General features: G+C 42.8%; 1 protein-coding gene across 3 annotated transcripts in view; it reads left to right on the plus strand.

Moving 5' to 3' along the window:
- RAP1A (RAP1A, member of RAS oncogene family) overlaps window positions 1–12,694 on the plus strand; it is a 57,470-nt gene extending 44,776 nt beyond the window's left edge. For all 3 annotated transcript variants that reach the window (XM_077294894.1, XM_077294893.1, XM_077294895.1), the window contains 6 exons: window positions 4,553–4,621; window positions 6,011–6,067; window positions 7,292–7,432; window positions 8,956–9,099; window positions 11,319–11,437; window positions 11,938–12,694. In XM_077294894.1, coding sequence (XP_077151009.1) covers window positions 4,553–4,621; window positions 6,011–6,067; window positions 7,292–7,432; window positions 8,956–9,099; window positions 11,319–11,408 — 501 coding nt within the window. In that variant the 3' untranslated portion in view covers window positions 11,409–11,437; window positions 11,938–12,694. The remainder of the gene's footprint in view (window positions 1–4,552; window positions 4,622–6,010; window positions 6,068–7,291; window positions 7,433–8,955; window positions 9,100–11,318; window positions 11,438–11,937) is intronic.
- Window positions 12,695–13,146: the final 452 nt, after the last annotated feature.

The raw sequence follows: 13,146 nt of genomic DNA on the forward strand, positions 1-13,146 counted from the left end.
TGGGGCAGCGGAAGCGTCGTAAGACTACATCCGCTACCACGTCGGGCATTTCTTTCACAGCATGCGTCGGTACGTCGGCCCGACGCACTGCGACGGGCCCGTACTGACGCTAGTGTGAAAGCAGCCTTATACTGACAAGTAGACAGTCACCGAGGATGGCAGCCAGCAAGGATTCTGGGAGATATGTGGTGGAGGGAGCAGGGTGACCGCAGCGCTGAGTATTTCAGGAGAGCAGTGTGCTGGTCTATGGAGGCCCCCTGTTTGGTGCGCGGAGCAGCCAGGGATTGTACATAGAGCACTGTCTTTTATACACATGGATGGACCGTCTGCTCCACAAAAATCCAGGAAACATTTCTGCGGATTGATGGCCTGTTCTGATCCAGACTTTGCATGCTAAGACCCCATTCCCCTCCTCAGATCCTGTCTTCTCCATCCTGTCCTGGTGATGTGTGAAAGTGAGACGACAGGCGAAGTACGGGGTGACGCTGGGAAGGAAATTTAGCCATATAGTAACAATAAAAATGAGACCCCTCTCTTCAGCAGCCTGACCAGCCCTGACTGCACCTAACTGGAGGTCATGCTGCCCCCTCTATTACCCCAGACCCGCGAGCAGGTGCTCAGCCAGAACCACCATAGAATGGGTCCGCTTTCTGAAGATAATACTGCCATAGTGTTCTCACATAATACTGCCATATAGCTCACACATAATACCGCCATATAGATCACACACAATACCATCAAATAGATCACACACAATACTGTCATACAGTTCTCACATACCACCATATAGAGCACACATAATACAGCCATATGGATCACACACAATACCATCATACAGTTCTCACATACCACCATATAGATCACACATAATACTGCCAGTGTTCTCACATAATACCACCATATAGATCACACGTAATACTGCCAGTGTTCTCACATAATACCACCATATAGATCACACATAATACCGCCAGTGTTCTCACATACCGCCATATAGATCACACATAATACTGCCAGTGTTCTCACATAATACCACCATATAGATCACACATAATACCGCCAGTGTTCTCACATAATACCACCATATAGATCACACATAATACCGCCAGTGTTCTCACATACCACCATATAGATCACACATAATACCGCCAGTGTTCTCACATACCGCCATATAGATCACACATAATACTGCCAGTGTTCTCACATAATACCACCATATAGATCACACATAATACCGCCAGTGTTCTCACATACCGCCATATAGATCACACATAATACCGCCAGTGTTCTCACATACCGCCATATAGATCACACATAATACTGCCAGTGTTCTCACATACCGCCATATAGATCACACATAATACTGCCAGTGTTCTCACATACCACCATATAGATCACACATAATACCGCCAGTGTTCTCACATACCGCCATATAGATCACACATAATACTGCCAGTGTTCTCACATAATACCACCATATAGATCACACACAATACCACCGTATAATTCTCACAATACTGATCAAGCATAATCACCACCATACAGATCACATAATACCGTCATATAGATCTCACATAATGCCATAATACAGCATGACCCCTGCAGCTCCTGTTATCGCATGCATTGAGTTGTGTGTGTAATGGGGAAAGATATGCAGGGGGGAGAGGAGTGCCTGAGAGGATTAGATACACGGTTCACCAGACAGTATCACACAGGATAGGATTAGATACATGGCTCAGCAGTCAGTATCACACAGGAGAGGATTAGATACACGGCTCAGCAGTCAGTATCACACAGGAGAGGATTAGATACACGGCTCAGCAGTCAGTATCACACAGGAGGATTAGATACACGGCTCAGCAGTCAGTATCACACAGGAGAGGATTAGATACACGGCTCAGCAGTCAGTATCACACAGGAGAGGATTAGATACACGGCTCAGCAGTCAGTATCACACAGGAGAGGATTAGATACACGGCTCAGTAGTCAGTATCACACAGGATAAGATTAGATACACAGCTCAGAAGACAGTATCACACAGGAGAGGATTAGATACACGGCTCAGCAGTCAGTATCACACAGGATAGAATTAGATGCATGGCTCAGCATAGTATCACAGTATAGGATTAGATGCATGGCTCAGCAGACAGTATCACACAGTATAGGATTAGATACACGGCTCAGCAGTCAGTATCACACGATAGAATTAGATGCATGGCTCAGCATAATATCACAGTATAAAATTAGATGCATGGCTCAGCAGACAGTATCACACAGTATAGGATTAGATACATGGCTCAGCATAGTATCACAGTATAGGATTAGATGCATGGCTCAGCAGACAGTATCACACAGTATAGGATTAGATACACGGCTCAGCATAGTATCACACAGGAGAGGATTAGGTACAGGGCACAGCAGACAGTATCATACAGGAGAGGATTAGGTACATGGCACAGCAGACTATCATACAGGAGAGGATTAGATACATGGCTCAGCACAGTGTAGTGATAGATACACGGCCTGATGTCCTTGATCAGTGGCTGCAGTGAGAGGCAGGGTCGGGTCGGAGCAGCACAGAGATTCTCCCCCTCCCCCCCCCTGTTACCTCTCTGCAGCTCCTGATAGAGGACATCAGACCCCAGCACTTCACCCTCTCTAGCGATTCTAGAGATTGAGCCAGGGCACCAGGCAGCAGAGGACAGGGAACGGCCGACTGCTGACAGTGTGAAAGGAGAGGCAGCTGGAGCTGCCCCTCCAACAGCACAGCTCTCAGTCACAGTGGAGCTCACACACTGTGGGCTGAAGAAACATGGCGCCGACCTCCTGCCTCTGCTGTGATGTGGAGACAGCCCAGGGGGCGTGGCCAGATCAGAGCAGGAGATAACGCGGTCGGCTCCCGACTGCTGAGTCCTATGCACAGGGCTGCCGTAAATGCAGAGTGGAAATGTCGTGCTGGGACTCTTACACTCCTGCAAAGCAAAATGGCGGCGCCCAGTGGCTGCAAAAATTATTAATAATAAAAAAGATATTAAGGTTAAAAAAAATAATTTTGTATTAAAGATAATTGTTTATATAAACAATCATTTTTAATACAAAAACAAAATTGCGGCACCTTTCCTTTAAGTCCCTTTCAGGCATGATTAAAGAGTGAAGCACCTCCAGCATGCCCTCCCCCAGAGAGGTAATGAGACCTAACTACATGAGACTTTCCCATTAATATATGAAATCTGAGAATAATCAGGACAAGCGATGCAGTAGAGGAGCATTATCGTCTTCTCTGCTTCTGTTTGGACAAGTTCATCAAACACTATGCAGGATCAAAGGTTATTTCTGTGCAGATGGGCGGCTGTACACTCGCTTGCTGCTCTCGCGCATCAGGTGATGGAACATGTTCTTCCACTTTGCTACAGCGCTTACACCTGCATGTACTGTAGATGTTATAGAGCAAGCATTGTGTGCCAGCTTCTGGGTATTGTTTGGGTTGGTAATTGGGATAGAGTATTACATAGAACACATAAACCTGCTCCTGCCTTCAGCTTATTGTGATTGCTCTCATTTCAATGACTTCTGCATCTTGTCATTTTTCATACATTCAAAATATGTACTGCTGTATGTTAAACCAAATCTTGTATTCTGAACATAAAAGGGTTATTTAATAGGTGGTCTTCAGGAGTGCCCCACTCCTCAACCTCCCAGTTTCCTGCTTTCTGAAAGCTTTGAACTCCTCGTGATTGACAATTTTTAAGGGTAACCTGTCACATATAAAGTAGGGCCAGCACCTGTAGGCCCTGTGTGTCAGCATTCTAGAATGCTGTAAATATGTCCCCAATATGCCTTCCAAAAACACCGCTTTTATTATGCTCTCCTAGAGAGCTGCTCTTGATATGGCGCCTCCTCTCTTCTTTCTTCATGCGTACATGATGCATTTAATGTCATTCACAATAGTGTCCTTGGCATCATGCCTCTCTGTAGAGCGCATTGGGCACTTATAGGCCGCATTCTAGCATGCTATCACATAGGACTTACATACTACTTTATATTGGAAAAACCTGGTGACGGGTTCCCTTTAATCCAGTGGCACAGCTGTGCGCTCTCCCTTGCTTCAAGGGGCAGCGGCTTTACCTCTGCAGCATCGGAGGAGCCTCCTATCCAGCCATCTGCACAGCAGCACTTGCAAGCTCTTTGCTATACAGTTTGTAAGTGCGCACTCCTTGCCTAAGAAACTGGCACTACAGATTTTCTTTTTTACTCTGCATATGGATGAGCTTGCCTAAAATGCTACTGGTGTAATTAGCGACATATTTGCCGCTGAAAAATCCTCTGCTTGTTGAGAGCTGCTCTGTAAATATTGTGAATTAAGCAATAGAATTATGGTCTAAAGGGGTATGTACGCGAGATGAATGTCCACCTCCACTGACCCTAGCAGGAAAGGACAAGCGTGTAATGTATATGGTGGGCTCTTGATTTGCCCTGATGTGTAGAAAAATAAATTGTATCTTATTTACTGGTTTTGTATCATTGTTTTACACATTTTTGTTTTTATTTTTTGTAGACAGTGCAGTTTGTGCAAGGAATTTTTGTGGAAAAATATGACCCCACCATAGAAGATTCCTACAGAAAGGTAACTACGAAATGATACAACTTAGATGAAATGTTTGTGTGAGCACAATGAGAATGTCTCTAGGGCAGTCTATGTGGAACGAGTGACACCCGCTTACCGTGAGGTTCCCTTTCCGGGCTGCCCTGTTTGGCCTTACGCTGTCGGCTGCTGCTCGGCCGCACGTATCAGCCACTGGCTGTAGTAACCCAGCCATTGTTATAGCTGCCGGATACCGAGCCGTACTGTTCTCCAGTCGTACAGGTGGTCCCTTGCAGCTTCTCCCAGCCCACTGACAGTGACTGACAGGCCTCTACTGCGTTTCAGAGACAAACATACATGGTTGGGGGGCTACGGCCCATGGTCTGGGCTGCATGTATCAGCGGACAGGTTCCCTTTAACTGCTGCAGTTTTGTCAGTGTTTAACGGGAGTCTGTCTGAATGATGCACCTCTACTCTTCATATGGTCACGGTTTTAATTAGTATACAAATGAGGCTTAAGTGCTGTGGGTGGGCCAAGGCACTTCTCAGGCCTCTGCCTCCTTGTCTCTTCTCCCGGCCCAGCCCCACCATGCTCTGTGTGACTGACGTCTCACTATATCAGGCAAATGAGGAAGGTGGATCGGGGCGAGGAATAGAACAAGGGAGGCGGCGTCCTGGGAGGGGCTTTGACTATGCACAAAGCCCTTAATACTCATTTGTATGTAAATTAAAACAGCAATATATTTTTTTTTTCGACGGGTATAAACAGATTGCATCATTAAAGGTATGGAAATATGTATACTATACCTACACACATACACCTGGATTGGGAACCACAAAGAAAACTATATACATAAGAAAGTGGAAAAATCCCACTTTGTTTTGACACCATAGTCTCTGTATCCATTTTTTAATAACCTCCCCAGTAAAGTAAGACACTAAGGCTACTTTCACACTAGCGTTAACTGCATTCCGTCACAATGCGTCGTTTTGCTGAAAAAACGCATCCTGCAAAAGTGTTTGCAGGATGCGTTTTTTCGCCATTGATTAACATTAAGCGACGCATTGTGACGGATTGCCACACGTCGCACCCGTCGTGCGACGGATGCGTCGTGCAGTGGCGGACCGTCGGGAGCAAAAAACGCTACATGTAACGTTTTTTGCTCACGACGGTCCGCTTTTTCCGACCGCGCATGCGCGGCCGGAACTCCGCCCCCACCTCCCCGCACTTCCCCGCACCTCACAATGGGGCAGCGGATGCGCTGGAAAAATGCATCCGCTGCCCCCGTTGTGCGGCGGAGACAACGCTAGTGTGAAAGAAGCCTAATATGTCAATTAAAACAATTTAGGTATTTCTCAGTGTGTATGATAAAATGTGTATGTTTCTTAGTGCTAAATAACTTTTATTTATTTATTTTTTCATACTCTTAGCAAGTGGAGGTAGAAGGACAGCAATGTATGCTTGAAATTCTCGACACAGCCGGAACTGTAAGTGACTTGTAATGTTACAGGTTTTTTTTTTTTCAATCTTGTGAAATGTTACAATTGCTGTTACAATGGATTATTTGCATAACAAATACTTTGATAAATAGGCTAAATTCACACCTAAAGGGAATCTCACCAGGTTATGTCCCCTAATTGGAGATCAGGACGAATACCATGATTCCAGTGATGTATCACTGACAGGGCTGCTTTCTGTACTTTGGATTAAAATGTATTTATCAGCAGGAGATGATCACTAATAGTCATCCATATTCATGAGCTCTATATAATCCAGCATCACCACTGATGGCAGCTTTCTCCGTACACTGGCAGCTTTCTGCCTATGCACAATCAGTGTTGTGGGTGGGGTGATAGATACAGTAAGTGACACATCACTGGAATCTGGGTCTCTGCCCCTACAGCGTGTTGCTCTCAGATGGTTTAGCAAGAACCTGCTGACAGATTCCCTATTAAAAAAAAATAAATTGTGTGTGTGTATATATATATATATATATATATATATATATATATATATATATATATATATATATTTTTTTAACCCTCTAAGGTTCAGTTGTGTGTCAATAAGGTAGTATACTCGCCGGTCCCCATCTTCTCCTGATATCAGTCCGTTCCTTGTACCACGTGACTGCATTTGTGAACTGCCGGAATCACAGTGGTTGCTGTGTGGAGCAGAGGTCACTTCTTGAAAGGCTAGAGTGCTTTGTTTTGTGGCTCATAGACTTGTATTGAGAGCGTTACCGCTGCTTCGCACAGTGATTCAGCATATTACAGTTGTGGTGCTGGAAAGGTCTGCCGTGCCCCTGAAGCTGGGGGAAGAGGGCTACCGGGGAGTGTTACTACCAGACACACACAAGATGCCCAACAAAGGGGTAAAATAAAATCTCTCTCCTGTGATTTATAGATTTTACATTTTATTGCAAGTTTTCTACACTTAAATGTGAATATGGTTTGTAAAGATCTACAGTATTTACATGCTGCAGGAACAGCCTTACAGATATATGCAGGTCTTCCTATACAGAACATTCTGCTGCCACCTGCAGGCCAGAGATGGTAGCAAATGTAACATTTCTGCTGCAGTCTGGACTGCCAATGTGCAGGATGATCTGAAGCACTGGGTGTTTTATGCCACTTTTCTAGTACCTAAGCACTCTTCACGAGCTATTTTGTTTGCCCTCTTTAACATGATTTTTTGTTTGTTTTTTTTAGGAACAGTTCACGGCTATGAGAGATTTGTATATGAAGAATGGTCAGGGATTTGCACTAGTTTACTCTATCACAGCACAGTCCACGTTTAACGACTTGCAAGACTTGAGGGAGCAGATTTTGCGAGTTAAAGACACAGAAGATGTAAGTCTGAAAGGGGTTTTAATGACTAGTGCAAATTAATGCATGAAGAATGCTTTGTTCCTAGAGACAGATTGCATTACAGGGTTATTCCCTTGTTTCTAGATGGCAAAATACAAACTGCTTGTAAAAACAACCGACCTTACAATTTTTGTTAAACGTCTTCTTAGTTCTGACGAAGGGAGGGATTTTATCCTTCCACACCTAGGTTACCGGCCACCTTCAATCTAACACCAGGGGCCAAATGTACAGTGCTTACAATCTTCCATAGAGCTTGTAAGCACTGCACTGAGGCTGGCCAGGATCCCTGGGGAGTACTGTTCCCTTCTGCAATACTGTTATATAGCAGCATCGTAGAGCACACAGATCGGGCCCGAGACTCAACGATACTACTGTTCTGAACTATGCAAGTCCAGCAGCAATGCACAGCCTCCGACCAAGCAGGAAGGTGGGAAAACAACATTCAAAGAAAATTTTGTCTTTGATTTATGTTGCCTGAATCAAGGGCAGCTTAAAGGGGTTATCCAGGCTGAAGACAAGTCTGCAGTTATTTTTACCGCAGATTGTTGAATCGTGACAGTGTATGGTGTGCACATACTCGCTTATGTGCAATTTGCATTTTTTGTGGTCTCATCTTTACTAAACTCCATCTGAATTCCTGACCACAGAAATGCAGTCGCGCACGCGAGGCGACCGACGCTGCGCACGCGAGGCGACCGGCGCTGCGCACGCGAGGCTTGTGACAATGTGCGTGTTGCTAGCTTTAACACTATGTGACTGCAGATATTTTGTCCCAAGTTTGGCCAGTTTTTTTTTTTTTTTTAAAGGGCCGTATCTCCATGGAATATATTTTGTATTTTTTTCCTGTAAAATGGTGGCCTTCAGAGCAGAAATCAAACTGATCCCATTATAGTTCCTTGAGTTCATCTAGATCCGTCTCGCCTGTCATAGTCCAGGGCCGCTTCTTGCAGCAGTTCAGTTTTCCTGTTCTACTACAAGAACTCGCTTCCATGTAGATTCATCTGTATGAACAGATGAATTGTATTGTTCTGCTGGCAATACACTATGAAGCTGCAGCCGGCTCTAATCTGTCACTCCGTTATTGCAAGATCTTGTGGGTTAGATCTGAAAAGGAGAACCGGGGGGGGGGGTCCTGTGGCACAGCAGAGCTTTACTGGGAAGGCTGGGAACTTGCTGCTGGAAGCTGACTTTTTTTTTTTAATAAACTTTTTTTTATTTACTTAGTGTGTGCAGTCAGGACATGGAAATTACAGTGCACGTATTCATTCATCTATGAATTTAATTTTTTTAATATAATTTTGAAAATAACATTTCAGAATATACCGGTAATCCAGGACTATAGCTTGGTGGTGGGTAAATGTAAAAATCAATGCTGACTCCCTCATTACCAACACTGTTTCACTGTGAGAGGTTGTGACTTAAAATCTTCAGGAAATAAACATACTAGAACTTGTCTTTTTTTTTTCCTCCCAACTAATAAATATGTATTTTTGTCAACATTTCAGGTTCCTATGATATTAGTGGGAAATAAATGTGACTTGGAAGATGAGCGGGTAGTTGGCAAAGAGCAGGGACAAAATCTAGCCAGACAGTGGAATAACTGTGCCTTTTTAGAATCTTCTGCAAAGTCCAAAATCAATGTAAATGAGGTGAGTAACCCTTTCCTCTAATATGTAAAGTCTTGTATAGTAATGACACTTTATCTGTGACCTAATAAAGGCGAATCCTGAATGTAATCTGGTGTGTAAGAGCCAGTAGAAATTGTGGGCCAGGTTCATTCAAGGCATTTTCAGACAAATCTGACTTTCGGCGGGATCGGTAAAGGGTTTTGTCCACTCTGTCCATCCAAGACAAATGTCGGGACATATTGAGAAAAATGCACATATTTCACATATTTAATTTCAACATGTCTCTTAGTTCCTGCTGTGGCGAAGCCGCAGGCAGAGTTGTCTGGCAGCGGCTTGTTCTCCCTGTCTCTACTGAGATTAACATTCCCACCTAGGGCTCATTCACATGTCTGGTTGTGGGTCTCCAGACTGGAACATGACTGCTTGATATATTGGGCTATCACACTGGGGTTGGGAGACCCGTGCCCAGTCCATGATGAGGCCAAGATCCACGGACGTCTGCATGAGCCTTTGGAAAAACGCATGTTTATGGTGTAGTGTGGTAAAATGGTTCCTCAGTTGACGCTTATAGCCTGGCCTTGGGTTCATTTATGTTCCCATCATGTTTTAACTATGGTGGTTTTCACGATCACATATGCCAAAATAGCACTGTCTATTGGATCACATTGAAGGCCACAGTCTGTTTCCACAATAAAAGAAATCCACAGAACACTTAAAATAAAAATAGAAATCTTGGGCAAGGGTGTACATTTCCTTCATTGCCTAATTTTGCATTTAAGAAGCTAACTTATTAAACCGTTTTTAACCAGTCTACACAAATGTTAGACCGTCTGTGGCAGCCAAGTGATACGGATGCTGTGACATCCTCTGTATTAGGGCTGTGCGCCCCGGAGAAAGCATATATACAGTATAATGTCACAGCTCACTTACAAGACAGTGAATGTCTTCAACAATGGCAGAGGATTTTTTTTTTGCACTCTATTCAACTCCACAACATTTGTTTGTTGCTTTATATTTTCAGTAGAAATACATAAAAAGAAACAATTAAAACCTCTGATAGAAAGCATTGTTGTGCACGTAGTCAGAAGTTGATGGGTCATATGTATACAACTGTAAGTATCTTCCCACTTCCATATATAGAACTACAGACCTTATCGGATGGTTGGGGGGATTACCGACGCTGGCGTGCCCACATAGTTTTGAAGCAGAAGACTATTCAGGATAATGCCCAGCAGTGTTTTTCCTGAAACGTCGCCGTTGCCATCTTTTTTGCCTAGCTATATATTTCACATTTCAGTGTGGCAGGTTTTTTTCTCTCCCTTTTTAAAGTCCTTGCAATGTTTGCTTCAAGGGACTGACCCATGGATGCACTCGGCAATTAAATAAGCTGCTTGGGAGTTTCCTTGGGTGGAGGCAAATCTGATTGCAGCAATAAGTGAACTTAATGTCTTCAACTTAGGATTTGTTGCTTTATATTTTTCAACTTTATATAACTTGTGTGTGTGCCCAGCATTATTTTACTACTTTTTAACATTGCGGTTTTCAATCACACCTCATTGCACAGAGTGAATTCACAATAATACTCCTCTTCTATGTATGTGAGTGTCAAGTGTTAACTGCTGTCTTCTTCTTCATTGAATTCTGAGGTCTTTTGATCTTTACGTTGGAAGTATTGTTTACTACTACGACATTATATTAAGGTGGTCCAAAACCTGCCCGCTCCCTCCACCCATAATCGGCTTTTGACGTCTCCTGCAGAGGATGGACGTGAACAGGCTGTGGAGTGGAACATCCGTACAGTTTGGTGGCCACTCAATGGCCACTGCAGATCCCCTCATATTTCAGTGTTGGCAGACTGATCACCTTGTGGGTCTGTATGTGGACCTCTCAGATTTTACAATAGAAATTGTTTAAATAATCAAATGGATCTCTTGGCCCTGATGAGGCGACTGCATTTAAATATCTAAATGGCTGTATAATTCTATATTGAAAATCTCCCTGCTTAATATCCGCATTGGCATTTTGAGTAACTGGAATATATAAAATACTCATTTTAATCTGAGGCCTATACAATCATTCTCTTTAGGTTTCTCAATAAGTACCCCAGCGCCACTGGGTATAAGATCTTTTTATTTAATAATGTATGCGGTTTCTATTGTGGAATCTGGGAAAGGACCACATAAAGCGAATACTCATATTGTGTTGTCCTTGCTGATTGTTACTGTCATCATCTGTTTCAGATCTTTTATGACTTGGTCAGACAGATAAATAGGAAAACACCAGTGGAAAAGAAAAAACCTAAAAAGAAATCATCGTGTCTGCTGCTCTAGACATGGGTCAAGCAGCAGGTCTGAGCCAGGTGAGCTGTAATATCGGTGTTATTTTTCTCTTTAATCTGCAGATTGCCTTGTAGTTCGAGCTTCTGTGTAACTTAACGACAGACTCTTAACTTTATGTTGTAAATTTCTTATTGAAATCCAAAATTTGAATTGTTGAATTTCTCCTGGCTGCTATGAAGGTCAATACTTTCCCTATGACTGTGTTGACAGTCCATAAATCGTCGGGATACATGTTACTCTTCACTTATTGTACCAGAGTCCCCTCCGTGTAAACGTTGAGGAAACTCCCCTTAATTCTTATTTCTGATATACTGTGTATCTCTAATGGAGCGGGGAAGACCCATTACGATAACTTTCAAGTCCTGAGCGCGTGCAATCAAATGATTACGGCCAAATAATTAAATTGAAATTGTATTACTCCTGGCACAATCGAGGTTGTTCCACTGCCTTACACTGCTCGTGCTTGTACAATTTGCATCTTACAATGTTTTTTTTCCTCCCCCTTTTCTCTCGACTATAGACTATAGGAATGAAGAACTGTTGCCTGGTTGGAAAGTGCCAGCATTCCAAAATGTAAAAAAGAGCTATCCAATCCTAAGTTAACATATCTGAAGAGGCTCGTCTGTTTTCTATACTGTATCATGTGAAGACGTTAGATCTCCAATACTGTTTGCACAAGGTTCCCTGGCAATGATTTAGCTGTTTCTTTCTGAAAATAAGACACGGTCGTGTCAACTTTTGCAATAGTGGCGCTCACAGATGTGAAATAAACATACTTGACTCGATTCTGAATGATTATGAGAGCATGAATGCATTTCATATGTTAAATATTGCTAGTTTAATGACTTAAATGATTTTCATATTGACGTCCTCCAACTCCTCTCCCAGTCATGCCTGTGTCAAGCACTAAAAATGTAGCCATTTCTAGTTTTCCTTTATAAATATATAGAGAGAGATATATATCCCCTTTAATGAACTCAATGGGGCTAATACCTTTTTGAGTCACGGTGACTTCATTTTATATTTAAAACTTCTGGGTTTATTATAACTTTCATCTTGCCATTATATTATAATTAAGAAACCATTTTGTGCATAATGCTTTTTGGGGGAGGGATGGTGGGGTCTTTTATAGGAAAACTGGGATACTGATTTCTATGGATTTCAAAGCTGAAATATATAATATACTAAAACGACTCTAATATTGCTTCTTGTGTTTTACTGTCACAAATTAAATTACAGCTTTTATGAATGATTAAATTTTAGTACATTTTCATTTTCTTGATTGTGTGTTTTTGTTTCACCCTCCTGTACCACAGCTTGTTACTCTTAAAAGGGTTGTCCACTCTTAGGCTATGTGCACACGTTGCAGAATTGCCACGGAAAATACGCATGCAGAATTGGCATGCATATTCCCGCTAAACACTAGCGTTTTGCAAGCGTAATTAGCTTGCAAAATGCTAGCGTTTTCCAAACGATCTGTAGCATCGATTGGAAAACTGACAGGTTGGTCACACTTGTCAAACATAGTCTTTGACAAGTGTGACCAACTTTTTACTATTGATGCTGCCTATGCAGCATAAATAGTAGAAAGATATGTTAAAAAAAATTGTTATATTCTCACCTTCCAGCGGCCCCCGTAGCCTTCTTGCTCCTCGAGATGCTCCCGTTCCCAGTAATGCCTCGCCGCGATTCTGCACAAAGAATGAACATGCTGCCTTTTTTTTCCGGA

Source organism: Ranitomeya variabilis, chromosome 3, assembly GCF_051348905.1.
Source record: "Ranitomeya variabilis isolate aRanVar5 chromosome 3, aRanVar5.hap1, whole genome shotgun sequence".
Lineage (NCBI taxonomy): Eukaryota > Metazoa > Chordata > Amphibia > Anura > Dendrobatidae > Ranitomeya > Ranitomeya variabilis.